Source organism: Agelaius phoeniceus, chromosome 18 (genome assembly GCF_051311805.1).
Source record: "Agelaius phoeniceus isolate bAgePho1 chromosome 18, bAgePho1.hap1, whole genome shotgun sequence".
NCBI classification, from domain to species: domain Eukaryota; kingdom Metazoa; phylum Chordata; class Aves; order Passeriformes; family Icteridae; genus Agelaius; species Agelaius phoeniceus.
The window spans coordinates 10,461,993-10,489,682 of record NC_135282.1 but is presented as its reverse complement, the minus strand read 5'-3'; the positions used below and the strand labels follow the sequence as shown (position 1 = coordinate 10,489,682).

At 43.1% G+C, this 27,690-nt stretch overlaps 1 protein-coding gene across 2 annotated transcripts in view; it reads left to right on the top strand.

Moving 5' to 3' along the window:
- Window positions 1–27,685, top strand: part of GCN1 (GCN1 activator of EIF2AK4) — a 38,516-nt gene extending 10,831 nt beyond the window's left edge. The window contains exons 18-58 of one of the 2 annotated variants that reach the window (XM_077187576.1): window positions 32–191; window positions 845–1,034; window positions 1,150–1,274; window positions 1,577–1,755; window positions 1,925–2,018; window positions 2,485–2,598; window positions 2,768–2,966; window positions 3,441–3,596; window positions 6,086–6,267; window positions 6,533–6,613; window positions 6,966–7,109; window positions 7,790–7,917; window positions 8,097–8,286; window positions 8,695–8,765; window positions 9,494–9,659; window positions 10,621–10,815; window positions 10,999–11,245; window positions 11,711–11,832; window positions 12,146–12,260; window positions 12,724–12,903; window positions 13,235–13,455; window positions 14,137–14,205; window positions 14,334–14,472; window positions 14,581–14,777; window positions 15,128–15,270; window positions 16,043–16,160; window positions 16,323–16,538; window positions 16,864–17,028; window positions 17,424–17,585; window positions 18,045–18,137; window positions 18,382–18,525; window positions 19,487–19,756; window positions 19,869–19,982; window positions 20,498–20,728; window positions 21,320–21,513; window positions 22,077–22,191; window positions 23,188–23,284; window positions 24,099–24,244; window positions 24,838–24,942; window positions 26,210–26,428; window positions 26,976–27,685. In XM_077187576.1, coding sequence (XP_077043691.1) covers window positions 32–191; window positions 845–1,034; window positions 1,150–1,274; window positions 1,577–1,755; window positions 1,925–2,018; window positions 2,485–2,598; window positions 2,768–2,966; window positions 3,441–3,596; window positions 6,086–6,267; window positions 6,533–6,613; window positions 6,966–7,109; window positions 7,790–7,917; window positions 8,097–8,286; window positions 8,695–8,765; window positions 9,494–9,659; window positions 10,621–10,815; window positions 10,999–11,245; window positions 11,711–11,832; window positions 12,146–12,260; window positions 12,724–12,903; window positions 13,235–13,455; window positions 14,137–14,205; window positions 14,334–14,472; window positions 14,581–14,777; window positions 15,128–15,270; window positions 16,043–16,160; window positions 16,323–16,538; window positions 16,864–17,028; window positions 17,424–17,585; window positions 18,045–18,137; window positions 18,382–18,525; window positions 19,487–19,756; window positions 19,869–19,982; window positions 20,498–20,728; window positions 21,320–21,513; window positions 22,077–22,191; window positions 23,188–23,284; window positions 24,099–24,244; window positions 24,838–24,942; window positions 26,210–26,428; window positions 26,976–27,101 — 6,322 coding nt within the window. In that variant the 3' untranslated portion in view covers window positions 27,102–27,685. Of the gene's footprint in view, window positions 1–31; window positions 192–844; window positions 1,035–1,149; window positions 1,275–1,576; window positions 1,756–1,924; window positions 2,019–2,484; window positions 2,599–2,767; window positions 2,967–3,440; window positions 3,597–6,085; window positions 6,268–6,532; window positions 6,614–6,965; window positions 7,110–7,789; window positions 7,918–8,096; window positions 8,287–8,694; window positions 8,766–9,493; window positions 9,660–10,620; window positions 10,816–10,998; window positions 11,246–11,710; window positions 11,833–12,145; window positions 12,261–12,723; window positions 12,904–13,234; window positions 13,456–14,136; window positions 14,206–14,333; window positions 14,473–14,580; window positions 14,778–15,127; window positions 15,271–16,042; window positions 16,161–16,322; window positions 16,539–16,863; window positions 17,029–17,423; window positions 17,586–18,044; window positions 18,138–18,381; window positions 18,526–19,486; window positions 19,757–19,868; window positions 19,983–20,497; window positions 20,729–21,319; window positions 21,514–22,076; window positions 22,192–23,187; window positions 23,285–24,095; window positions 24,245–24,837; window positions 24,943–26,209; window positions 26,429–26,975 lie in introns of both variants that reach the window. The other variant, XM_054645511.2, reaches the window with a different exon arrangement.
- The last annotated feature ends 5 nt before the right edge of the window (window positions 27,686–27,690 follow it).

The window sequence follows — 27,690 nt, the reverse complement described above, 5'->3', positions numbered from 1 at the left end:
TCCCTGGCTCACCCTGTGTCTGTGTTTGCAGGCAGTACCACCGTGCCCTGGTGGCCGTGCTGCTGAGCCGCACCTGGCACGTCCGCAGGCAGGCCCAGCAAACGGTGAAGAAGCTCCTGTCCTCCCTGGGGGGGTACAAGCTGGCCTATGGGCTCTTGGAGGAACTCAAAGTGGTTCTCAGTTCTCACAAGGTGAGTAGCCAGCAAGTGTGTGCTCAGACAGATGTCTGAGTGGTGCCATTCACCTCCCTGCCCTAGGTTTGCTGTTAGTGTTGGCATTGAGGTGCAGCCTGATGTGAACAGGATTCAGCTCCAGATGATCTCATGGAATGCCACTTTTTATTGGATTACTGCATATTACAGTATCAATGTCTAGGGTATGCCTAGTCTTGCCTACATACATAGAAAAGACATATTCAAAATATTTTGGGGAGGAAGCTGTAGTTTTCCATGTATTTTTTATTTTAGTGCAGATTTAATATCTGCTGAAAGACCAAGTGCTTCATTCCTTTTTTTGTATCTTGGGTCTTTATAAGCCCTGGCTTATAGACTGCAGAAGTTGAACACAATGTTCCCAGCCAGCTGGCTCAACCTTTTCCAGAGTCTTTGCCAGAAGCGATCATTTTAGTTTTATTTTACCCCAGCTTGCCAAATCCAGTATAGTCCTCCATTCCTAATCTTCTTGTCACTGTCATCCTTGTGCTTTGGTTTTGCTGTTATCCTTATTCCCTTCTTTCCTTTGGAAACTTCAGGTGTTTGGTATTGACAGGGAGATGGCATTCAGCCTGGTGGTACTGTGGGGAGGTGTGTTCAGGTCTCAGGGAGGTTTGGTGTTGTCCATTCAGATTCTGCCTCACGAGGTGCTGGTGACAGAGGCAGGAGAGCTGTCGGAGCTGGGAAGGACATACATTCCCCCTCGTGTGCTGCATGAGGCCCTCTGTGTCATCTCCAGTGTGGCAGGGCTTGATGTGGACTCCTTTGAGCCAGAGAAGCTGGCCCTGGAGATGCTGCTGGTGAGCCATCATCCATCTGTAGGTAAGTGCAGGGATAAGACTCTCATGGCCAATGTATGAGTTTTTATTGTGCTTTTTGTTTTGTTGTGCCAGCAACCTGCTTCATGTTTATTGTCCTCATTTATTCTTCTTGCTAGTGGCAGTGCAGCCAGGACTTTGGCCAGCCCTCCTCATCAAGATGAAGATAGATCCTAAAGACTTCATTACCAAACATCTGAATGACATTTTACCCAGGATCACCACCTACACTCTGGAGAACCAGGTGATAACTGCTTTCCTTGTTATTTTTGGGAGATATCTTGGAGGAGTTCAGTACTAACTGGTCTATAAGGAAGGAGAGCAGTCTAAAAGGTGTGGAAGAGGGAGGTTAAAAGAGAATGTCTCTGGGGAAAAGGAGCTGGGATTTAAGAGGGAAAGAATGTACCAGCAACTGAGTAGAATTTTAGATAACATTCAAATACCCACTGAACAACGAATTTGGGATTGGAATGTAAGGGAGGTGTACTTTATGGAGACAATTTTAAGCAAGACTGGTTATGTTTTTTTCCTCCATTTTCCTGACAGTCATCAATGAATGCAGTGGGGTCTCTCTCCCTGCTTTTACCTGGCAGAGTGCTCCCACAGCTCATCAGCACTATCACAGCATCAATGGAGAATCCAGCTCTGTGCCAGGTTACTCGAGAGGAATTTGCCATTATGAAAACACCCGAGGGAGAACTGTATGACAAATCTATAATACAGAGGTAAGTCTTCATAATTTCTTTGTGCATCTGGGGATTGATCACCAGTGATATTCTTGCCAGTGGGTGACTGGGTGTGTCAGATGCTCTTTCTGCACAGAAGTTCATGGATTTTTCTGCCTGGTCCTTAGTCCAGAGCAGTGCTGATTCTTTCTCTACTTTTCCTTCTCAGTGCTCAACAGGATAGTATGAAAAAGGCTAACATGAAGAGGGAGAACAAAGCTTATTCCTTCAAGGAACAAATCATTGAGCTGGAGCTGAAGGAGGTGAGTTGATGGAATGCCAGGCTGGTCAGAATCTTCACTGCAAGCTGTGTGTTGTTCCATGGCTTCTGGCATATGTCTGTGTGCTGGTGGGAAAGATTCTCTGAACTACTTGGAGTATTTCTATCTGTATGTATCCCATTTTTTAAACAAAGGTTGACTTCTCTTAGCTCTGGGGAGGGTGACATACCATCCCCTGTAAATGAAGTAGAAAGCACTTTTTAATGATACCAAATAACTTGTGACCAATGCAGAGAAACTTACGTTATGCCAAGGGACACTAAAGTGTTGTTAACCTGCTGATTTCCATTTTGTGTCTTTACTCAAGAAGGGTATACTTGGAAGAATATTTTGATACTGTTTTAAAAATAAATTGCAAAAAACCCTGTTTCCAACTTGCTTCTCTGACTAATTGAAGGGATGGTGTTTGTAGCTCCCAGATAACGATGACCATGGCTCTCTGTTGCAGGAGATAAAGAAGAAGAAGGGAATAAAGGATGAGGTGCAGCTGACGAGCAAGCAGAAGGAGCTGATGCGTGCACAGCTGGAAAGGGAGGCTCAGATAAGGAAACGGCTGAAGGAGGTGAGCTTTGGTTGTATTTTTTGAAGCCACCATGACCCCAGTCATTTTGATGGAGAGAAAGTGGTGTAGCAGTCACCTATTTGTTTCTTCTATTAGAAATGAGATTGAATTGATTTTTTTCCCAGTGGAGCTTTTTTTAATTTTAAAAATTAAATTGTTTCTCTTACAGCTTGATAATGAGCTGGAAACAGCTCTAGGACTCCTGGACACTGTTTTAAAGAAAAAGCCTCCTGGTCTCACTCAGTACATCCCTGGTCTCATCAGTTCTTTCTTGCCACTTTTTCGATCTCCTTTGGCTGCTCCAAGGATTAAGAAGCCTTTTCTTTCCTTGGCTTCCTGTGTCATGCCTGCTCGCCTGAAAACCTTTGGTGAGTATTTGCAGTTGCTCTTTAAGGGCAGGATATGTCATTTTGAAGGTGGTGAAAATTCTTGCTCTTATAGACTGTGGATCATGACCATGTACCCTAGGAAGCCAAGAGGAAAAACCACCTGGAACAGTGCTTAGGGAGATGACTGTGATTTCCCAGAGATCCTACTGCTGGGTAGGACTGGGACAAAAGACAAGGACTTGTCTGGTCAGTGACCAGCTCTGAGGAGCAGCTGGTCACTGTGGAACCATCTTCCCTGTGCAGAGTTAGGATGGTGTGAGTGTAACACACACATGTTGTGAAGAAATCTGTCCCCTAACAGCCCTGGGCTGGGCTTCCTGCTCTGAGCCTCTTTGCAGCCTGGGCTCTTGCCCAGGGCTTTGTTACAATTCTTGGCTCTGTGTTCCTGAGGCTTGTTCTATCAAGAACCTTTTGTTTTGGCCCTCTCATGGATTCTTTACTGTTGCACTCCAGGTACCCTGGTAAGCCATGTGACCTTGCGCCTGATGAAACCAGAGTGTGAGTTGGATGAATCCTGGTGTCAGGAAGAGCTGCCCACTGCTCTGAACAGAGTGGTCAGTTTGCTGCATGCCCACACCATTCCCAGCCGAAGCAGCAAGGGAGAGCCAGGTATGAAGTATGGGGAATATGGTACATTCTGTTGGCACTGCCCCCACCTCCAGTAACTATGGACTGGTTTAGTTTTCAGAGTTTGTATTATATTTTGCAAGCAAAAGTTCACTTTTTCTTTTTTAATTGGATAGCTGTTCATAGATATGAAAAACCTTAAGGGTTTTTTTTCTGCTGGTAGTAGAAGTGATGTTGCAACTATAGTTAAGTGTAGAAATGAAATAAGAGTAGTTTTTCTTAAAATGGTTCATACAGAAGTAACAGCAGTGAAATTAAGGTTCATCTTTGCCAAGGACAGCTCCTACCTTTCAGCACCACTTAGCATAAGGGATTCAGTGAGACTAAGTGGAGAGAGAAAATAATTGCTTGTTATCTGTGATCACAGCAGTGAAGTGCCCATGGCCTCTGCTTGTTTGCTGTGTGGTGCTGCAGTTCATGAATATTTTATACTGCCATGATTGTAGAAAGAGCAGTTCTCTCCACTCTATAACATGAAGGCAAGCACCAATATTTTTACAGTGCAAGGTAATGATTTGAGTTAAAGTAAACCTTTTTTTCCTGATTCTTTAAAAAATTTATTTCCTGGAGTTAGTTTTTATTTAGGTTGCTTCCAAAATCTTCACAGTGGAGTGCACAAGTACTTGTGCCACTCCACTGAAGATGACAGTTCAGAAGAGGAGGGTTGGTGTGTGTCCTCTGGGGGCTGGGATAGCTTTGGTTGTCCCAGGATGTACTCTAGGGAGAGAGGTGGTTCACTTCTCCCAGGCTTTGGAGCTGTTCATCAGATAACCCAGTCAAAAGCTGCTGTGGTAGATGGTGTATATTTTTAAGGGAAATGTGGGATTCTGTTTGGTCCCTTAGCCCCATAGTTCAGTTCTCTTGCTGTTCAAGGAATGACTGGTGTCACTGTCACAGCTGACCAGTGGCCATTGGCCATGTTGACCACCACTTCAATGCTGAATATCTCAGTGATAATTTGGTGTCACCACTGTGCAATTTATTGCCATAGTAAGTGCACATTCAGTAACATTTGAATCCTTTTTCAGGCTTATTTCTAGAAAATAAGAAAATAGTGGAAGTATTTTCAGTCCTTCACGATTTCCTATATTGTTTAATTATATTAATAGCTAATTTTTTTTCCACTTTTGCAAGAGAAGGGCAGTAGTTTCCACAGCACTTTGTTGTATAGTATATAGTATGACAAATCATAGTATATTCCCAAAGGATTTTTCCTCTTTTTCAAAGTTCTTTGGAACGTACTTGTGTGATATGATTTAGTAGAGATTAATTTCTTAGGTTACTATGAGACCTAAGATTCACCATACCTCCTTGTAATGTGGATGACAGAATTTATCAATCATTGCTGAAATGCCAAGATACATCCTATAATCATTCTTTTTTTGGTCAATACCAGCTACTGTGTGAGTAGAACGTTTTTCTCCTCCAGTAAAGCTTTCTTCCTCCTGCTGTGTATAGAGGGACAGTGGTTTAATGCTAAAAATATCCAGCCAATAATTAAAAAAGAAAAGTGTAAAAGCAAACAGATACTGAGCAAACAGAGAGAAAAATCCCACATGAGAAATAGAGAGGGTTTTACTGAAGCTGTTCATGTTAAATAGGAGCTCAGAACGTGTTTGGGATTTAATATTTCTCCCTTGAACTACTTTTGCAGTATTTTTGCCCTACATAAGCTGACTAATACTGCAGTATTGTATCTGCAATGCTCTTCATCTGCATTTAGAAATTTAAACTTGGGCATTCTCTGTCAGCACAGATAGGATATAGAAAGGAAATGTTTTCTGTAGACACCTGATACTTGAATATTAACTGGACTAATGAAAGACTGGAAGGACCATTTGTTATATGCTATAGCCAAGGCCCTGTAGAAAGGAAGGAGCAAAATCTTTTAACAACGGGAATCCAAAAGCTTTAATTTTTTCAAGGAGACGAGGAGAGCTGAATCTTGTACCAGAATTAGGAGGACTTAATTCTCAAAGATCCAGCTGAAGGCTGGAATGACAGGTTAGCTAGGTTGGTAGGAAGTGTTTAAAGGAAATGCAGCTGACAAACAGGGGGGTTTTGCTTTGGGACAAATGAATTTTATAAGTGACTGTCTAATTCATTGAATTGTTTCAATTCCATTTACAGTATGTATTTCTATACTCTTGTGGCATTGGTAGTAATTTGGAATCCGAATGTGACTTTAATTGAAGCCAGGTAGAGTCACAGAATCATTCAGGCTGGAAAAGACCATTAAGATCATCAAGTCCTACCCTTAACCTAACACTGAAAAAGCCACTGTTGGAGCTGCACTGTTGCTGGTGCTAAATGGCAAATACTTAGTTTTACTCAGCATCTTTGTGCATGAGGCTGAAGCTTGGCCATAGCTATTATGAGCTACTCAAGTGTACATTTTATACCAGTCAGTATTATCAACCAAGTCATGGAGGATCAGCTCTGTTCACAGGATGTTTTTTTCCTTTTCACAGGTGCTGCCCCATTATCAGCTCCAGCATTTTCCTTAGTCTTTCCTCTCCTGAAGACAGTTATGACTGAGACACCCCATAACAGCGAAGACAAGGAGGAGTTCCTGGTCAAGATTCTGCAGATTCTTACAGTCCATGCCCAGCTGAGATCATCAGGGAATGGCCAGTCGTTGTTGGTGGATGAGGTGAGAGCTGTGGGGTCAGATTACCTCCTTCAGATGAGCCATGGGATAAAACAGCTGATGTGCAAACTGGACAAAGCAGATGAATTGTCCACGTTAGAGTTACCTGTATAGGATTGTTTTCTGCCATGGGTTTTGGTACCTGTCCAGCCTGAGATTTTGACTGGGATGTTTTAAGGAACATCATACATAGGCAGGGCACTTTGAAATCACAAGATAAAAGTCTTTTTCCTTCCTCCCCTGCCCTTTTCTCCCCTCAACCTTTCAGAATGGCCCAGAGTTGCTGCCCCGCCGGGACATGCTAGTTCTGCTGACCCGGGTGATAGGAACAGGTTCTCCACGGTTACAGGTGAGTGCTCAGCTCCATAACCACAGTCAGCATTCTCCCTAAGTTTCATCAGCATCTAAATGAGGGAAATGTACCAACTGGTTTAAATCTCTGATGCCGGTGGTTGATACATTCCCAATTTTCTTCTGTGTTTATGGTATTCTTGGATTAAAATGCCTGCATCTTTTTTTCTGTGGGTTTTATTGCACCAGATATATTCAGTCTTCCAGAAGTGACTTAAGCAGAGTTGGGCTGAACTTGTCATGGTTTGGTCACTGTTCTTTGGGAATTTCTGCTGTGGCAGCACTCGTTGCTTGCTGTGCCAGCAGTTCAGGGTGTAGTGGGTCTGTGCCACGTGCTGGTGCTGTTGTAGGTGCTGGCCTCGGAGGCGCTGACGGCGCTGTGCGCGAGCAGCAGCGGGGAGGACGGCTGCGCCTACGCCGAGCAGGAGGAGATCGATGTGCTCCTGCAGGCCCTGCAGTCTCCCTGCATGAACGTTCGAGATGCAGCTCTCAGGGTAGGTGGGAATCATTCAGGGTCACACCAAATTCCTGAAGTTCTTGGGAGGTGGATCTTTTCTAACACTGATGCAGAGAGGAGTCAGCTGTGATGCCAGGCTTTGGGCAGTGTGTCAGAGTCATGCTCTTTGTACCAGATTTATCTGCAAAAAGGAGTACTCTGGGTTTATCCACACTTTTGTTTTCTTAAAAGAGGTATAATTAGGACTACTTAACACCTTCTGTTTACAATTGGATAGAGCTTAGTCTTAAAGAGAGAAGCTGTCAAAAAATTCCTGTCTGTACTAGGCCTTGTTATTGGAAAGCTTCAGGCTTAGTCACTTCGAGAACACAGAAAGAAAAACCTCAAGGGCGCTTGGTGTTCTTTGCCATGAAACAAATTCTAGTTTAGCCCACCTTAGCTGTCTCGTCTGTACTCAGAAGCAGGACAGACTGTAGTCACCAGAGCCTTTCTGCACCCTGCCTGTGGAGCACTGTTCTGGAATCTCATCATCTCACATACTAGCAATAAGAACTCCTTGATCAAAATGGGCAGTGTAAGACACAAAGGCACAAACAAACATGAATTTTGACACTTTAAACCACTGAGAGCTTGACTTGACAGAAGTTTTAATTGTTTTAAAGCATCTGTTTCTAAAAATCAGATCCTTTTTCCTGATTTTCCTGTTAACTAATTCAGGGACTGATGGAGCTACAAATGGTTCTACCAACCCCAGACAGCGATGAGAAGAATGGACTGAACCTGCTGCGTCGCCTCTGGGTAGTAAAGTTTGATGTTGAAGATGAGATTCAGAAGCTGGCAGAGAGGTAAGGGTTCTTCTTTATTGATTGGGTTTTAGGGGGACCTCTTCTCTGCCCACAGCATGGAGCTACACTCAGGGGCTTTGCCCCACAGCTGGAGGGCAGCTGTAGGCCTCTCCAGTTGTACATGTGGCAGTGCTTTCTTTGCTGAAGAGTGACCCATCACCTCTGTGTGTGTGCTGCAGGCTGTGGGAGTCCATGGGTCTGGAGCTGCAGCCTGACCTGTGTTCCCTGCTGATCAAAGATGTCATCTACCACGAAGAGGCAGTGCGACAGGCAGGGGCTGAGGCTCTTTCCAGAGCTGTAGCTCAGTACCGAAAGCAAGCAGCAGAGGTCATGAGCAAGCTCACAGAGATCTACCAGGAAAAGCTCTATGTAAGTACTCTTACCCTAAGGGGTGACAGGCATGAACTACTGCTTTATTTTGTGTTAGTCACTTTTCCTTTTGTCTGTCCTGAAGATGTGCATTGAATCTACTGTTGTCCTTTTTGAGCTTAGCACAGACTTCAGTGTCTTGAACTTCATGTTGTCAGCCAGTAATGGCACCACTGGATAGGTGGGAGGGGTGCCTTAGATGATACAGAAAGGCTGTGGTAGGGCAACGTCAGTTGAAGTAATTTTGACTTCAAACTTGCTTTCTGCTTGTTTTTTTACCTTGCCCTACTGCTAGTGGTATCATAACTCTGTGCACCATTATCAAATGGCAGTGCAAGTGTGGTTAACAAATTCCCTGCATGCCTATCCTTGGAAAAGGCATTTTAATGAAATCTTTTCTCCTTCCAGAGGCCACCTCCAGTTTTGGATGCTTTGGGACGAGTGATATCTGAATCACCGCCTGACCAGTGGGAAGCAAGGTACAGTTTGTATTCAGACTGATCTCATCACTTCCTGTGCATGCAAATTAAATGTTTTTGATTTTTATTTAGAACAAAAAATTAAATGCAGTTGTATTGACTTGCTGTTTTCATGTGCCCTTCAAGCAAACTGGGGGCAGGTAGAACTCCATCAAAATATTGGGTGCTACCATCTCAATGTCCTGATAAAAGCAGAGTCTTTCCTTCTCAGACTGTCTGATTTTTGTCTTAGTTTACCATGTTCCCACCTCTGTATGGGCCATTGATTGTTTCAAAAGCAGCAGTTCGAGGCTTAATGAATTGGCCAAATTCCAGTTTGGATAATTACTTTCTGTTTACTTGTATGTTCTGTACAGGTTTAATTGGAGATCATCTTGTTTGCTACTTCTGTTGAGCTAATCTGGCCTTTAATGCTGATGTACCTTGTTGTAAAGCTGCTGCATTTCAGCAGTAGTTCAAGTGATCCTGATGTCTACGTTGGCTCAAGTATCCCTAAAGCCTAATTGAGATAAAAGCTATTATATGGCTGAGGGATTGTTGTCCTTTTGGGAGACTTCAGCATGGAGTTATGTAATGAAATGCACAGAGGTTGGACACTCTGAGGCAGTTTGTTTCCGTAATGGTTCTTGCTCTCAGTTTCTGTAATTGCTGCTGATAGCAAACGTGATTGTGAGCTCTCAATTCTGTGAGAAGTCAGTAAGCTGACAGGCTCATTACCTTCTTCACAGGTGTGGCATAGCACTGGCCCTTAACAAGCTCTCAGAGCATCTGGACAGTTCTCAGGTGAAGCCCCTCTTTCAGTTTTTTGTGCCGGATGCTCTGAATGATCGCAGTCCTGAGGTCAGGAAGTGCATGCTGGATGCAGCTCTTTCAACGCTCAACACTCATGGCAAAGTAAGTCTGAATGTATCTGTCTCTGTCAGGGGAAAAAAGATGTGATGGATATGTAGATACTGCATTGGAGCCCATCGATTTTTAAAAAAAAATTATAAATTTCTTAGAGGTTGCTGTTACTTGTAACAGCTGAAAACTTTCATTTAGGAATTTTTGTGTTTAAGGTTTTTCTGTTAGTGTCTAGTGTTGACTAAGTGTGGTTCATCCCTGTCATTGCTGTAAAATATAATATCCCCGATCAACTGGAGTTAAAATGGTATAAAACTAGAGTAATAAAAGTATAATCAGACCATAGATTTGATATGGTCAAATCATAGATCTTTTGATTCTGTGAAGATGAGAATTCCTTTTCAGGCTTCATGCAAAGCAAAACATGAAACCTTGCTGATTGTTGGCTTAATTAAACTTAAAACATTGAGGAGCTGAGGACCATCCTTCTCCCTGCCAGCTCTTCCCCAGCAGTGTCAGATGGGGAAGGTGTGCAGGGTGTGAATTGCTCAGCTTCTGATTTCCTCATATGTGCCAGTCACTTCTGGACAGATACCTGTATTCTTTAGTTTAGCCCAAGACAATTGGGGTATTTTCATATTATTTATTCTTTCATTGTGTTTCTTAGAAAAACAATGTGAAGTTTGACGTTTCTGCTCTCTCTTGGCAAATGGGGCGAGCAGAGGAGCGGGCACTGATGTTCAGGCCTGAGAGCTTGTGTTGCTTCTGGCAGAACATCATGCTGGCAGGCTTGGGGATTCTAATTTTGAAGAACTAATTTTTCTCTAGCAGGAAATATTTGTTGCCTGTCGGGATGGTACAAGGTTTTATGTGATGTGACACATGAAATGAACTGTAAATACAGTGTGATTGTTCAGTTGTTGGCTCAGAGAAGAACAAACAAGTCCACTGAGCATAGCAAATCTCATTCTGAGTGGACTCTAGTGGCAGGTTCTGTGGTTTTGTTTTTCAGGACAATGTTAACTCTCTCTTGCCAGTGTTTGAAGAATTCCTGAAAAATGCTCCTAATGATGCCAGTTATGATGCTGTCAGGCAAAGCGTGGTCATTCTGATGGGGTCACTGGCAAAACATCTGGACAAGAGTGACCCCAAAGTGAAACCAATTGTTGGCAAACTGATAGCAGCCTTGTCCACCCCATCTCAGCAGGTAGGTGCCCTTGGGAGGAGTTGTCAGGTTCCACACAGAGACAGGTTAACACCAGGATACTGTTAGGGTTGGCAGAGAGATGAAAAATGGTGACAGAAAGGTTTCACTTGGGGTGCATTCTAAGGGGAATTTATGTTGGTAATGACTGTTTTGTGATCTGGTGGCTGATGGATTGTTTTATAGGTTCAAGAGTCAGTGGCAAGCTGTTTACCACCTCTGGTGCCTGCAATTAAGGAAGATGCAGGAGGAATGATCCAGAAGCTGATGCAGTTGCTGTTGGAGTCTGATAAATATGCTGAGCGCAAAGGTGCAGCCTATGGTCTGGCAGGCCTGGTGAAAGGCCTGGGCATCCTCTCTCTCAAGCAGCAGGAGATGATGACCACGCTGACCGACGCCATCCAGGACAAGAAGAACTTCCGCCGCCGGGAGGGTAAGGACAGGAGCTTTTCCCTCCACATACTCATAATTTCTCTTGTACCTACTACCACTGTGGTCAGGTGAAGTTCCTGCACCCCTGTGTTTGGTTTAGCTACATTTATTTTACTAAAGTTTGGCAAGAAAGAAATGGGAAGTATTTCTTGTGAGGCCGTTGGTTGTGTATAGTGTCCCAAAATTGCTTGATTCACCTTGTGGTGGTGGAAGGAATTTCTAGTCCTAGACCATATGGATGTGCCCCCCTCTCCTGTTGCCAAAGGCAGGTGTTGCTGGGGGAGAGTTCCTTTTCTGAGGCCACAAATCCCTACTACAGCACAAGCCACAAGGGCAAGAAAGCAAGAGACTTTCAGCTGTGAGATTTGAGTGCTTTTGGAAAAATATTTGGCAAATTTTCTCTTCTTTTCCTATCCTCCTTAAATGAAGTTGTGTTTTCCTCTGACTGTCTTTTTTGGGTTTTTAGGGGCTCTGTTTGCCTTCGAGATGCTCTGCAGCATGCTTGGGAAGCTGTTTGAGCCCTATGTGGTTCATGTGCTGCCTCACCTGCTGCTTTGTTTTGGAGATGGGAACCAGTACGTGCGAGAGGTAAGGTGCTTGAAATTTCTGCTATCACATAGTGTTAAAAACCCCATCCATATGGAATGGATATGGATGCAAATCCTGTTTTTAACAAGGCAAATAGAGAAGGTGACCTATCCCTTGAGATACCACTAATAACAATTTGATCTTCTTAGTAACTGAAAGCATCTGATTTCATTGGCCATTAATTGGGAGCTACTTAGCCAGCTGCATCATTGTACTGAGACACTATTTACGTGAGGGCTTTGTTCCCAGAGAGTCTCAGAGGAAGGAAAACAGTGTTGTGTCACAGTTTGTAAGTGTTCTCTTCTCTTTGGAGGCTGCAGATGACTGTGCCAAAGCTGTAATGAGCAATCTGAGTACTCATGGAGTGAAGCTGGTTTTGCCATCACTTCTTGCGGCACTAGAAGAGGAATCTTGGAGAACTAAAGCTGGTATGGACCAATATGCACCTGATAGGACTGAGAGTGACCCACAGTTCCCTTTGCTGTCATCCCCCTTGTGTATTCCTTAATCCCTACACATGGCCATGATGGTTTATTGTCTTATGAGGGACTGTGGAACTTCTCCAGCTTTTTACAGCTGAGTTCCCTGACACATTTGAGTAACCTTTTTCCCCCTGGCATATTCAAGGGACAGTTTGTATCCTGTATCTATAGTTGTACTTCAGAACCTGGAATTTCCTTAACATATTCCTTCTCCCTTGTACAAAAGAAAAGTATTTTTTGGTGTCTTTAGGTGGCATAGAGTGACTTAATGCATTTCAGCCTTTCTTTGTGTTCTCTGACTGGTAGATTTGAGTTTGAAGTAAATGTGATCATCATCTCATGTCAGTTCTTAATACTGTGTTTTGTCTTTTATTTTGTCTTTTTTTTTCTTGGTGTGCTTTCTTCACAGGCTCAGTGGAATTGCTGGGGGCTATGGCATACTGTGCTCCCAAACAGCTCTCCTCCTGTTTACCCAACATCGTGCCCAAACTCACTGAAGTGCTGACAGATTCCCATGTGAAGGTGCAGAATGCAGGGCAGCAGGCTCTTAGGCAGATTGGGTCTGTCATCAGGAATCCAGAGATCCTGGGTAAGACCTGTCTGTGCATCTCTAATGTCCTGATGTGACTGTGGTTTATAATAGCAAGGTTTAGGTTCATGGTATTTAGGATTAAGTGCAAATTTGTGTAGAAATGAAATTAATCCTACAGAAGTAAAACATGAAAGCTTAACAGCAGCTGTCTGCTTCCAGGCTTTTTAAATGTTCCTGTCCATTTTTTCATCTGATGTTAATAGAGTTTCTCTTGTCTTTGTGCTGCTTGTTGCCTACAACATCTCATCAGAGCACACTAGCTCATCCTGACACATTTTTGGTTTATGTACAAATAAAAATCTTTTCTCTCCTTTTTAAAAACATTCAGCAATTGCTCCAGTTCTGTTGGATGCTCTTACTGACCCCTCCAGGAAGACTCAGAAGTGTTTGCAGACTCTACTGGATACCAAATTTGTCCATTTCATTGATGCTCCATCCTTAGCCCTGATCATGCCAATTGTTCAGAGAGCTTTCCAGGATCGTTCCACAGACACCAGGAAAATGGCTGCCCAGATCATTGGGAACATGTACTCCCTGACTGACCAGAAGGTACAGTGCTAAAAAAGCCCTCTAACTGTATTCTATTTGATCACTGTGACAAGCACTAGAGACAATTTATTTGGCTTGGAGATTTTGCTGTTAAGATAGAAAATACTATCATCTGTACAGCTTCTTAATTAAATGTATGTAAATGAGCAGATGACTATAAGGATAGTGACAGTTCTGAGGTCCTTAAGACTGTCAGCTTTGGTCATCTAGTTATTACCAGTTTATCCCTACAAAAAGGTCCTGTAATTTTTACCAGATAAGAAATGCCTCAACAAACAACTGAAACACAGATCAGCTGCTAACAAATGGATCCAGGATTTGTTTGAAAAGTATTTGTAGGACCTGACTGTAGGCTAAAGATCTGTGTTTAATTTTTGTGCTGATAATCTCTACATTTAAACCTTGTGTAAATGTTAAGAGTGTTGGATTATCCTAAGACACAAACTGCTGCGTTGTGAGTGAGCATTAAAAAGGTTTTGAGTGATCTGCACAGAACTGGTGTTCTTGGACTTGCAGAATAATTCACTATGCTTGTCTGCAGTATTGTGAGAGCAGCTAATTAAACTTTCAGGATGTTAAGGATGTTTGCTGATTACAAGGGGTGGATGTCCTTTACATGAAGGTGACTGTGTTTTCTCTCATTCTGAATCTGGTTCTGACTTTTTGGGCTCTTTGTTTTAGGATCTGGCTCCATACCTACCCAGTGTGACCCCTGGACTGAAGGCCTCTCTGTTGGATCCTGTACCTGAAGTAAGTCTTTTGTACAAACACAGTCTGTCTTTCAGTGCATTAGGTTAAACATTTTCCTTATCAGTCTGGCACATCTGTAGCACCTTTGACTGGACATTTTGCAGATCTCTGTTCCTCTTGTCTGTTAGGTGCGCACAGTGTCTGCAAAGGCCCTGGGGGCCATGGTGAAGGGTATGGGAGAGTCGTGCTTTGAGGATTTGTTGCCATGGCTGATGGAGACACTGACATACGAGCAGAGCTCAGTGGATCGCTCTGGTGCTGCTCAAGGTGGGGACAGCTGTGTGTGAGCACTGAGCTCAGGTCTTCCCATATTAAATCAAATTAGCTGTTTGTTTTGTGTGTGTATCAGCTCTGTTCCCTGCTTTTTTTCCCCAGGTCTGGCTGAGGTTATGGCTGGTTTGGGGGTAGAAAAGCTGGAGAAACTTATGCCAGAGATTGTAGCAACTGCCAGTAAAGTGGATATTGCTCCACATGTACGAGATGGTTATATCATGATGTTCAACTACCTGCCAATTACCTTTGGAGACAAGTTCACTCCCTATGTTGGTCCCATCATTCCTTGTATCCTTAAGGTATGTAGCAGAACTGAAGAATTTTATTTATCACAGAATAAAAATAAGCCTCCAGAATATTTTAAGTAAAATTTTTGATAATTGTAGGATGTGCAGAGATTTGTCCAGCTTGGCTGAACTACTAGGAAAAAAGGGAATTAAAATGATAAATTATTTCTCCTAATTTATTGGCTTGCTGTCTTTTACTTGTGGTCACTGGTAATTTTTTTGAAGTCATCTTTGTGCATTCACAACTCCATAGTTCATTCGGTTTTCATGGTGGAGAGAGAAAACATTGGCTTGTTTTCCTCCTGTTGCTTTGTGTATTGTGAAAGGCTGAGTTTTCAGAGCCTTTTTGTGCCTGTGCGCAGGCCCTGGCAGATGAGAACGAGTTTGTGCGGGACACGGCGCTGCGCGCGGGGCAGCGAATCATCAGCATGTACGCCGAGACTGCCATCGCTCTGCTCCTGCCACAGCTCGAGGATGGGCTCTTTGATGACTTGTGGAGGATAAGGTAAGGCAGAACCAGCTTAGCCACAAATGTTTCCCTTCCGTGCTTGAAAAACTGGTGTGGTTTAGGCTCTGTGTTTCTCCTCAGAAAAATGCAGAGACCTCCTGTGAAGCAAAAACAAGTGTCTCTTTTTGCTTGTTGATTTGATTAGGATGCCTTACAGCACTTGAGTCTGCAAAGCCCTGCCAGGCTGGATCAGGTTTCCTACTACCTACAGAGCATTCATGCTGGATTATTAATTCTGGTGGTGACTCTGAAATGCACTTCCAAGGAAGCTGATGTGGCAATATTTAGCCCTTGTGTACTGTTTTTCATTTCTCCAAATGCTGAGCAAGTTATTGTTCTCCTGTGTGTGGAGATGCACAGTGGAGCACTCACAGCCACTAGCAGTTACTCAAAAATTAGCTGCACTAAATGATTTGTGCCAGCTGAGTGTTGCTAAGTACTCTTGCCCCAGCTGAATGTCGTTTGGGTTAGACACATGCAGGCAATGTCTTGTTCCTTTTTAGAGTCAAAGCTATTCTTGGATTCATTGCTTTCATTTGAAAATTCTCTCAGCCCTTCCAGTTTGGAATTCATTCCTTCCCTTTCTCTTTATCATGCTGCTTTCAGCCATGTTGGCAGACTGATGTGACACATCAGCCCATGCAGCATTTCAGTGCAGACCCAGCTGTGCTTCACATTTGGCTCCAGTCTGTAGCTGACATCCTGTCAAAATTGGACAGGTACTGCCTGAGCACCCTGTTTGTAACACTTGACTTACTCCTGTTGCCAGGTTTAGCTCAGTTCAGCTCCTTGGAGATCTCCTATTCCATATCTCAGGAGTCACTGGAAAAATGACCACAGAAACTGCCTCAGAGGATGACAACTTTGGAACAGCCCAGTCAAACAAGGTAAAGCCATTCTTGCCTGTTGTGCCTTTATTTTTTTCCAAATTCTCCTATTTTAAATCAGCATGGACAGCCTGCTGGAAAGACATACTGAATAATCATGTATTCTGTTCTTTTTATAGATTTCAGGGGCAGATAATACAATTCTGTGCTGTTTCTTTCCAGGCTATCATTAATGCTCTGGGAGTGGAGAGGAGGAACAGGGTGCTGGCAGGGCTGTACATGGGCCGCTCGGACACGCAGCTGGTGGTGCGCCAGGCTTCCTTACACGTCTGGAAAATTGTTGTCTCAAACACTCCTCGCACGCTGCGGGAAATCCTGCCAACACTCTTTGGGCTTCTGCTGAAATTCCTGGCCAGTACTTGTGCAGATAAACGAACGGTGAGGAATTAAGTTGTGCCTTGCTGATCCTGCAGGTGACTGTGGAAAATAACTCCTGAGGAACAGAGGCTAATTCTTCTCTATAAGTAACTCCAAAGCTGTCATCAGTTTAACTGTTCTGAGCATAAGCAGGTTTGAGTTTTCTGCTGAAGGCAACTGAGATTGTGATGACACTAAAACTATTTTTCAATGGTTATTTGTAATACTGTTTCCATTCCTCCTGCACTATGAACAGTAGCGAATGGTCAAAAGCGAACATTTGCTCACAGTTCACCTTCTTAAGTTTTATAAAAAAGGAAAATAATTAATACATTTTTGGGGACAGGTTGCAGCACGGACATTAGGAGACCTTGTCCGAAAGTTAGGGGAGAAGATCCTCCCTGAAATCATTCCTATCCTGGAAGATGGACTGAGATCAGACAAGAGTGATGAGAGGCAAGGAGTCTGCATTGGTTTGAGCGAGATCATGAAATCAACCAGCAGGGATGCGGTGAGTCACATGTGCCAGGTGAAATTCCCATTTCTCCCAGGTATTGATGTTATGGTGCAGGTATTGCACTTGAGACAGAAAAATACAGCCAGTGTTCTGTGGTCTGAAGTCAGGGCTTGTAACTAACAGTGAGTTGCTGCTCAGGCAAATTGTATGAATTTGTATCAGTCGGTAAATTTAAACATTGCCTTTTATGAGATACAATACTAGAAATCTTCCACTAGGTAGCCTTAGAGCACTGCAGCTATTTGTGCTGATGGTTCCTGCTTTTCTTCCAATATTATTCCAAGCAAATTGCAGTTTAGTTTCAGTTTTGCAAATTCTGCATTCTTCACTACTTTACTGAGTGTCTGTTGTGCTTTAGATGTTCTGTAATTTTATCTCTTCATCCACAGGTGCTGCTTTTCTCCGAGTCCCTGGTTCCTACAGTGAGAAAAGCACTGTGTGACCCTCTGGAAGAAGTTCGAGAGGCTGCAGCCAAAACATTTGAACAGCTGCACTCAACAATTGGCCATCAGGCTCTTGAAGACATCCTGCCCTTCTTGCTGAAGCAGCTGGTGAGCATTGCTCAGCATTAGTCAACAGCCTGATTAATGATGTTGTGGGACAAGTTTTGAATAATTAACTTAAAGGAGCAGGAGGATTGTAGTGGCAGACCTACCAGGGAATGGCAGCAGTATTTTGTCTCCTCCTGGAGTCATCCTAGCCAGTGGTAGGGAAGATGTTGTGGCTTCAGCCTAAGCCTAAGAATTGCTACACCTGGCTCTGTGATGGAATTGCCACTGTCACCCGATGAAGTTGCTTGGCCAACATGTCTGAAATGGAAAATCTGTCTGATGTGACAGAAGAGCTTCGTTTGGGTTTTTCTAGGGACAATGAGAATATGAGAACATTTTTTTAATAGAAGGACTTGGTTTTGTTTTTATGATCACGTGTAAAATTGTCCCTTGAAGCAGGGCTTAGCTTAGTGTGTCACAGATAATTTCTCACGTTTGTCTCTTTCTGTTTCCCTGTAGGATAATGAAGAGACAGCTGACTTTGCTGTGGATGGTCTTAAACAAGTTATGGCTGTCAAGAGCCGTGTGGTGCTGCCTTACTTGGTGCCAAAGGTAGAGTGGGAAACAAATTTTAAACTTGATATTTGTGCTGTTTTCTCTGCTTGCTGCCAGTTTTCTCTGGACCAATATAGCAAAAAGGAGAGCATAGTCTGATTTCTTTTTTCTGATTTTGTGCTCAAAACATTGTTATTTGGCTTGTGATGCATAAATATTTCATGCTGTAGAGAAAGTGAGACTCCTGCTGAAAAAACTTTCTGCTTGTCTCAATTTTTGGTGTTATTTTTTATTTTTGTAGCTGACTACCCCCCCAGTGAATACCCGGGTGCTGGCTTTCCTCTCCTCAGTGGCAGGGGATGCTCTGACACGGCATTTGAGTGTCATCCTGCCTGCCATGATGTCTGCACTCAAAGAAAAACTGGGCACCAGTGAAGAGCAATTGGCAAGTAGCACAGCTCAACTCTTTGTTGTGACAGGTTGCCTGAAGATAGTGCACCAGGTTTACTTCCCATCCCAGAATCTGTGTTCTCTAAATTCACAGATTGCATGTTTAATTCAGTCCATTAGCTTCTCCAGGATGAGTCTTTTTGCCTGGTGGCATATTGTGAGTCAAAAAACGTATGCTTTCCAAATCTATTTGTATCCATTTAAAAGTCTCCTTGGCCTGCTACAAGATACAATTCTCAGTTTGCTTATTCCTGGAGAACTGCCAGAAAGTCTAGTTAACTTTGTATTTATTCTTGGTGTAGAAGACTGAGAGATTAAAGGGCTGCAGGGAGGAAATCTCCTATTTTGCATGCTGCACTCCTCACGTACTGCTTTCCAAAACATCTGGTGTTTGGACTCCAGAGAACATCCTGGAGTTGTGACTGTGGACAGACATTTTCATAATCAGTTGGTGAATTAGAAATGAGTGACAGTCCTGTTGCCTTTCTGCTGTGGATACCCATTAGATCAGCTTCTAGCCCCAAGTCTGCCTGGAGATCTCTAATGTACCCACAGACGTGCTTGTAATTAGGGCTGTGACGCACAGCATTAAACTACCTAAATCCGAAGAATGTTATCTGACTAGACTCACAGTCTCTCACGGGTGAGTAAGATGGGGAGACTGAGCTACTCTAATTTTTGTAAATTAGCCCTCCTGCAGCTGCTGGAGCAATCAGTTCAGCAGAGTTTGGTCACTTGATAAATTTTAAGAATTGGTCATACCTGTGTCTGCACCAGGACTGAGTCAAGCCTTTAATGGTGATGTGAGCAGCTCTTTAATGAGAAACAATTAGCAAATGGGGTGTGTTGTAGGATTTCTCTAAGAGACAATGCTGGGGATAACATGGAGAAACCTGGGGCTAAATTTGGCTTTGTTCTGTTTGAGGGCTAATGTAAAGTTAATTTGGACTCTTCAGGAGATGGCAAACTGCCAGTCTGTGATCCTATCTGTGGAAGATGATGTTGGACAAAGAATTATAACTGAAGATCTGCTAGAAGCTACCCGCAGCCCTGAGCTGGGCATGAGACAGGCAGCAGCTGTCATGCTGAACATCTACTGCTCCAAGACGAAAGCAGACTACACTGGGCATCTCAGGAGCTTGGTTTCAGGCTTGATTCGCCTGTTTAATGACACCAACCCCGTAGTTCTGAATGAAAGCTGGGATGCGCTTAATTCCATCACCAAGGTGAGAGGCAGCTTAAAAAGGTTACAGGAGTAATGCCTGGCCTGAGAAGACTTCACAGAAGCTATCTGGATGTCATGTTGCCTGATCTTTGTTTCACCCCTCTCTCCTGCAGAAATTAGACGCTGGGAACCAGCTTGCTCTCATTGAGGACCTGCATAGGGATATCCGGATTGTCGGGAATGAGGCCAAGGGCGAGCATGTGCCAGGATTCTGTATTCCTAAGAAGGTAAAGGATCAGAATGAGTGTGGATTCACCACAGCCACAATACCCCACCTTTGGGGAGAGCTGGTTGATATTATAGCTATTAGAAGCAGTGACTATTTAGGCTTTCCAAACCTGTATATTGGAGGACTTTTTGTAGGTTAGAGCTCTTGAGTAACCCTACAGAAGACCCCTCTTGCAATGAGGTCTCTGACAGTTCTGTTATGCACGTAAGTTATGGTTACTGGCTGCTTTTTGTGGGGGAGTAACACTGGACTTCTGTGCCAAATTTCTCTGGTTTAAAAATTCCCTGAGCCGCCACCACTTTTCTCATAGCAACTGGCTTAGTAAGGCGGAGAGGCATGAAATCAAACCAAATAAAAGTAGCTCTGTCAGTGTGGAATCAGGCAGCTGAAGGTCAACAGGAAATTGAGAGAAACTCTCCAAGTTTGTGCATCTGGTGTATAATAGCAGCAGAAATAAGATACATATTTCTTGCATCTTAGCTTCTAAGCTTTCTTATCCGATTTTCGTGACAGGGAGTGACTTCCATACTTGTGGTGCTGCGGGAAGGTGTTTTAACTGGTAATCCAGAACAGAAGGAGGAGGCAGCAAAGGCCTTAGGGCTGGTTATAAAGCTGACTTCTGCTGAAGCTCTCAAACCATCTGTGGTGAGCATCACTGGGCCGCTCATTCGAATCTTGGGAGATCGGTTCAGCTGGAATGTCAAGGTGGCTCTGCTTGAAACATTAAGCCTTCTTTTAGCTAAGGTAAGATTCCAAGTATTGGACTGTGGTTTGTGAACATTTTCCATGGCAACCTTCAGAAATACCTGTTGCTGTTCATGTAAATACAGCGGGGATGTCTGCTGCTGTGGATTTGATATGTAGGAATAGCACTGTAACTTGATTGGATTCTTCCAGCAGCTTCTGGCCTACAAAAAAAGCACCCAGTGCTGAAACACTGGGCTTCTTAGAAATATTGCTAAATGCCGATCCCACTTTCAAGTGATTAAAACCCACCATGTAATAATCTCTCCTGTATCCACCATTTTTATGTATTGTTAAGTGCAAAGATCTTTGAACAGAGCTGAGCTTTTATTCAGTACTCTGAGTACATGATAGTGTAAAATTTCTCAGTGCTACCCTTGTATTTCAGTGTGAAGAAAAGATAATTAGATTGGAAAGGGTCAAAGGTTTTGTGGTAAATTGTTGTTTCATGTTTTTCCTATTTTAGTAGCATGTTAGATTTAACGAGGGTTCTCTGATAACAAACTGCTGTAAAAGAGGTTGTCAGGCTTTGATCTCCAACTGCTCTTTAATACTTGACCCACCACTTTCCTTTCTTCTACTCTGGAATAGGTGGAGATTGCTCTGAAACCGTTTTTGCCCCAGTTGCAAACAACGTTCACCAAAGCTCTGCAAGACTCAAACCGCGCTGTTCGCCTTAAAGCTGCCGATGCTCTTGGGAAGCTCATTGTCATCCATGTCAAAGTGGATCCTCTCTTCACAGAGCTCCTGAATGGAATTCGTTCCAGCGATGACTCTGCCATCAGGTGAGCTGCAGCTGACAGCTCAGACCTTCCTGCTTACTGAGGATGAAAGAGCTGGGATGAGTTGACAAAACCCCCAGTTAGAGTAAGATGCATGTATTAATGAAAGCAGTGGACTGTAAACCAGGAATGGGGGTGATGGGGCTTTCCTGTGTCAGGTGAACTGTGACAGTATTTAGGAGAAAGAGTGCTGGGGGTCTGCCCAGTTCTCCTCTCCTGCACATCCCCAAGCAGCCCACTTCCAGATAAAAGGCAGTGTTGACTGTCAGTCTGACCTGAAGCAAAGCAGCTGTTCTTGTATCCTACGGCACAGATCCCTAAGATAGGAACTTCCTGCCATGATAATTTTTTTAATGTTTTAACAAACAGAAAATATCTCTGTTGTGTTAGACAGACACATGGAAGTACTGTCTAGGGTGGAGTCTCCAGCAGTGCAGAGAGGGGATCACTCTCGCAAACTGTAAGGCCTGTAGATCCTTGCTCAGCAATTACACTATCCAGAACAAAACTTCTCTTGGAGGGTAGGGGAGAGGCAGTGTCTGACTGTAGAATGTGATCTCTTCCAGGGATACAATGCTGCAAGCGCTGCGGTTTGTCACACGAGGAGCTGGTGCTAAAGTGGATGCTGCAATTAGGAAGAATATTAGCACAGTGCTGCTGGGGATGCTGGGACATGATGAGGTACTGCTTCTGCCACCTGCAAAGGTCCCCTGCTGCACACAGTCTTGTTCTTACATTTAAAATCTGAACTTTCTAACAGAAATACTATCTAAAATAACTTCTGGGAAAATTACTAATGATGTAGTCACAGTCAAGAACTGGAGATTCCTGACCCGTCCCTGGTAACTCTGAAAAGCCTCCAGTTTAATGTTTCCTTGGCAACTGCATATGTGTGTTTGACCTGCAGCTCCTCACTAACAGGTTTCAGGTAGCTCTGCAGTCAGGATTTGTTTTTTATCTTGGAGAAAGCCTGCAGTGCCTTCACTATATGCACGGATGTGTTTGTAGCCTCTCAGGTGAGGTTTATCATTCTGTGTGAGAAATTTTTCTGATAATGACAGATTTTTCTCCAATGAGAGAAGCTCTCCAAGTTTAATACAGGGTCTTCTCTATATAGCAGATAGCAACAGTAACATGAAGGAGCTTAAATTAATAATTTAATAATTTATTTTTTATGTCAGTCTCTGCAACAGACATGATACTGTTGACATGCTAGAAATAGAAATAAATTTGGGGGAGAAGTGGACAGTAATGGGATGGTCACATAAGGAAGCCAAAACAGCAAAAACTTGAAAGTGTTAAATGAAGAGTAGTGAGAGTTTATCACAGAGACCAGCTCATCCTGAGATGGCTAGATTTAAAGAAGCTCTTATAAGCTCATCTTTTAAAACACTGAATTTCATCTTTATGACTTTTCCATTTAAGAAATCAAAACTTAGATAAAATCTGTAATTCTTCAGTCTCTGCTGGCTTTTTTGACCTTAGATTTGGTTTTAAGTTCCATTATGTCCAAGAAACAATATGAACTGAAAGAAATCCTCAGGAGTATGAGCGAAATACTACTATTTATTTTATCCTCTTTATTTCCTGTCATCTTCTGACACTTGTTTTTCTTGCTGCCTGTCTCTGGGGTGTGTTGATCTCAAGCCATGTTCTGTGTTCTCCCATCCCTGTCAGGATGCCACCCGCATGGCCTCGGCCGGCTGCCTGGCAGAGCTGTGCGCCTTTCTGTCCGACGACGAGCTCAGCAACGTTCTCTACCAGCACTTACTGGGTAGGTGAAGCTCTCTACAGGACTGGAACAGATGCTGGAAGCAGGGAAGATTCCTTCTGAGCCATTGATTCAGGATAACTTTGTGACTGAATCTCTGCTCTGTATTATCTTGTGCTTTTCTCATGGCCCTTAATTGATGCACTCTGGTACACAGGGAGCACAGGTAACTGGTTGTCACTTGGGATTGCTCAGACTTTTTTTCCCTGGATTTGTTATCTGATGGCTTGATAAAAGTACTAGCATGGCTGAGTAATTGCTGTTGCCAGCACAAGGACAGTTGGACATGACAGGATGTTCAGGGTGGACAGGAGGGCCATCCCACATTTTGGGAAAGCACTGTGATCTTAGGTTGGCTGATGTTAATTGCAGGCCACATCTGATGGCTTCACGTGCTTTTGGAAAATTAACTATTTTGCCTCCAAGTTAGAAAAAAACGTGCATTTTATAGCACCCCAGTGTTTGAGAGTGTTATGGATTACTCTTCCCTCTAGGCTTAGAAAGGAAGTCTGTTGGCTGGTCAAATTATAGATGATGACTTTTACAAATTTATTAGAGAGTCAAAGCTTGTCTAATTTTGAACCATCAGAAGTGTCTGCCTTCCTGCCTGTTCAAGTGGTGTTCTTGCCTGGAAAAGGTGTTGCATATTAGCTCTGTGTGTCTTTTTGGGAGAAACGGAGGAAGCCGGGCATTGCTTTAGATGCCACTCCTTATTTCATTTTATGGCAGTGAATTGACAAACTGCCAAAAGCCTCTCAGATGAAGAGAAGTAGATGGCATGAGCCCTGCCATTGTTTTGTTCTTTCCTCTGCAGCAGATGTCTCTGGCATTGACTGGATGGTGAGGCATGGCCGGAGCCTGGCTCTCTCTGTGGCTGTGAACGTGGCTCCTGGCAAGCTGTGCTCCCCAAAATACTACAGCAGTGTCCAGGAGATGATCTTCAGCAATGCCACAGCTGACAGGGTGAGTCCTGCCCCACGGGGAGTGCTGTTGCAAACTCTTGTTGGGAGCAGTTTTGAAAGGTGTTTGAACAGGTTCCTGTGTAACCAACCAGGACAAAAACCCCCGAGTGCCATCTGAAGATTCTCCCTTGGCTAGATGCAGTTTTTATGGTGAAATTACACAACTGTTCTGGTTCTTTGAGTTCTGATCTCTTGGGAGATGAAGATTAAATAATCTTTAACTGCAGAGTAGCTTTCATTTGGAGTAAATTACACTCCTGTTTCCCTAGAGAGCTCTCATTCACAGACCAAGTTTGCAAGAAGTGGAAATCATTTTAGGAGGGAGAGTTTAAATCTGGTGTTGAATGAGTAGTTTGGGGTAGGAATTTTGTGGGCTTGGTGGGGCCTGCTGCTTTATTTCCTCTGGCTCATGGTTGCATTGGAATTTTTTCATCATATTACTCAATACCATTAACCCAATGTTTTTTCATCCTGCTGTTCTTTTGAAAGATGGTTTAGCCTTCCACAGAAAATGACAGACCATGAGTTTGGTTTTAAAGGCTGTTGTTGAACTGTGCTGTAGTAGTAATACCAATTCTTGTCTTTATGGTGAAGATCCCCATTGCAGTTAGTGGCATCAGAGGGATGGGCTTTCTCATGAAATACCACATGGAAGAGGGAGGCAACCTGCCTCCCAAACTTTCCAGCCTCTTTATTAAGGTAAGAATTTTCATGCTAGCTATCTGCTGGTGTTCTTGTGTGATCTGCATCTCTGTGTGACCTAACTCATGGATGGGTCTATCAAGTCCCTGAAAGTCTAGAACTTTCTTTTTGAGGCAGAGTGCAGATAGAATCACTGTATCAGCCTGCTTTGAAGCTGTGAATACAACACTGCCATCCCTGCTCTAACATGGAAATTTGATTTTGAGCCTTCTGTACTGAATCTCAAGCCTGAGTCTTATAAATGCATTTTTCCTTTATAGTAGCAAACAGCTGGCAGAGAGGCAGAGAAGAGTGTGAGGAAGATGTCAGGTTTTTAACATTGCTAAAGGTCAAACAGCCTTTGCTAGAAATCAAATACCAAAACTCACCTAACCTGAGAACATTGAAATTAACATCTTTTTTCAGTTTATTTTAAATATTTCAATATTTTTTCTTCAAAATTCCTTTATTGGTTGTTGGTTTCTTTTGGTGTGTGGCTGGGTTTTTTTGATTTCTTTAGTTGTCTGCCCTCCCCAAACCCCACCATTCACTTGAGTATCCCTCTTGGTAGACAAGGACAGATAGAGAGGGGTGATGCTGCAGCATGTTACATTTTCAGGTTTTACATTTCTTTGCAATTTACTTGAAAAACTACCAAACTGCCAAGCTGACATGATACAGCCAACATTCTTCAAAGCAGACTTTTTGTTTGAAGTCCAACTTTTCTATGTTAATAGTATTGTGTTAAAATATAAAATACCACAGTTACAACAAAACCTTTATCACTGTATTAATAATGTACCTGACATTCAGACATTAGCTTTCATGTTTTAAATGGGTTAAGGTTAAAATACAAAACTCTCATTCTTTGAATTTTGAAGTGAAATCCCCTGTTCAAATGCACCCAGGATTCCAACCAGAGACTGGCCTGGCTGTTGTTGCTGAGTGAGTGTGCTGTAGAGGTGCTGACACTATCAGCTTTTCTGCACTTAGGGGTCATTGTTGCTTCCTGAGACACTAGAGATGAACATGTGATACTGTCATCAACTACATATTTAGAAATTTTCTATTGAAAAGTTGTCATGTTTTCAAGGTTTGACCTTCTCTTACACAATTTAGTCAGACTTAATTGGTAACAAGTGTGTATCTTGTGTACCTGTGAGTTGAAAACTGTTTGCTTTTTTTAGCATAGTTTTAAATACTCAAATTAGGAAAAAAAATAACAACTGCGTTAAATATACAGTCTTGGAATATCTGAATGCAAGTGTATCTTTGTCTCCTTCAGTGTCTTCAGAACTCATCCAGTGACATAAAGTTAGTTGCAGAAAAGATGATTTGGTGGGCAAATAAAAGCCATCTTCCCCCACTGGATACTCAGACAATTAAACCAATTCTCAAAGCACTTCTGGACAACACAAAAGACAAAAACACCAGTGTAAGAGCCTACAGTGACCAGGCTATTGTCAACCTCCTGAAGATGAGAGCGGGTGAAGAAGTGCTTGAGGTATGAGACATATAAAAAAAACATAATTGTTGGTAGTAAGGCTGTGTCACCCTGTTCTGCATTTGTCTGTGAGGTGCCTGCAGAATGTGCTGGAAGTCTCTTATGAAATAGATTCAGTGGGACATTCCCATTTTCTTTTAGATCTTCAGCAGCATTCTCATGCTAAGCTCTTAAGAAATCAGCAACACCTGTTCTGTACAACCTCACAGTGCAGCATTAATAGAATTGAGGCATTTAACATAGCCCCTTAAGCCTTGCCTGTGCTGAGTTCCCTCAGCTGGCACTGATAATTCATTGCTTTGGTCACCTGGATGATCACAGTGGTCTTAGGAAGTATTTAGGATAGACCACTTCATGCATCCATTTCCAGACCTGTTTTCTAAGGCTGACCTGTTTTTGGATAGTTCTGAAATTGTAAAACCAGGTGGTGACTTTTGGGATGTTTGAAAGATTTTAGTTGGTACAGTGCCTCAGGCACTCACACTCACTCTGATTTTGAATGGTATGTTGTAAGGAGTTGGTAACTGTTGCTGTCTCCCTTCCACAGTCAGTTTCCAAGATCCTGGATGCTGCCAGCCTGGAGCTTCTCAATGAAAGCTGCAGGAGGTCCCTGCGGAAGCTGGCTGGGCAGGCTGACTCTGAGGAACAGATTGATGACACTATCCTGACGTGATAAAGCTCCCGAAGACCAGGAAACACTGAACCAACCGCTGCATCAGCATTTCAACTCCAACACCTATTATAAATGTTTTCATTTTTGAAAATGTTAATTCTGATGGGATTTCATGAAAAGGACTCCCAGAGAGTATTTTAGTATCAAATATACCAGAATAGCCTTAATTAGACCCACACTAGATGAAAATTAAAAATTTGGTCCCCTTTTTGAAACAGATAATGCGCAAGAGACAGACATACTAACCAGTACTGGTCAGCTGTGGCCAATTGTGAGATGTGGCTAGAGCACATCAGGCTTAATCTCTGGTGACAACTATTTCCTTTCCAGGGTCTGTGCAAAAACTCCACTCCTGGAGGTATTGTTGGTTTTTGCACACCCCCTGGGAGGCAGGAATAGAACTCAGTGAAAGTTCAGTTGTATTGTTTCTGTGTACTGCTAACTTGCTGCTTGTGACGGTTCTGAAGACTGAAAATCCCTGTAAAACGAAGTATTTAAAATAGCCTTAGAAATCACAGATGCGAAAGGGGGATTAAATGCAGTCTGTTTAGAGAAGGAACATTTAATAAAGGCTCTGACTTTGATCCTT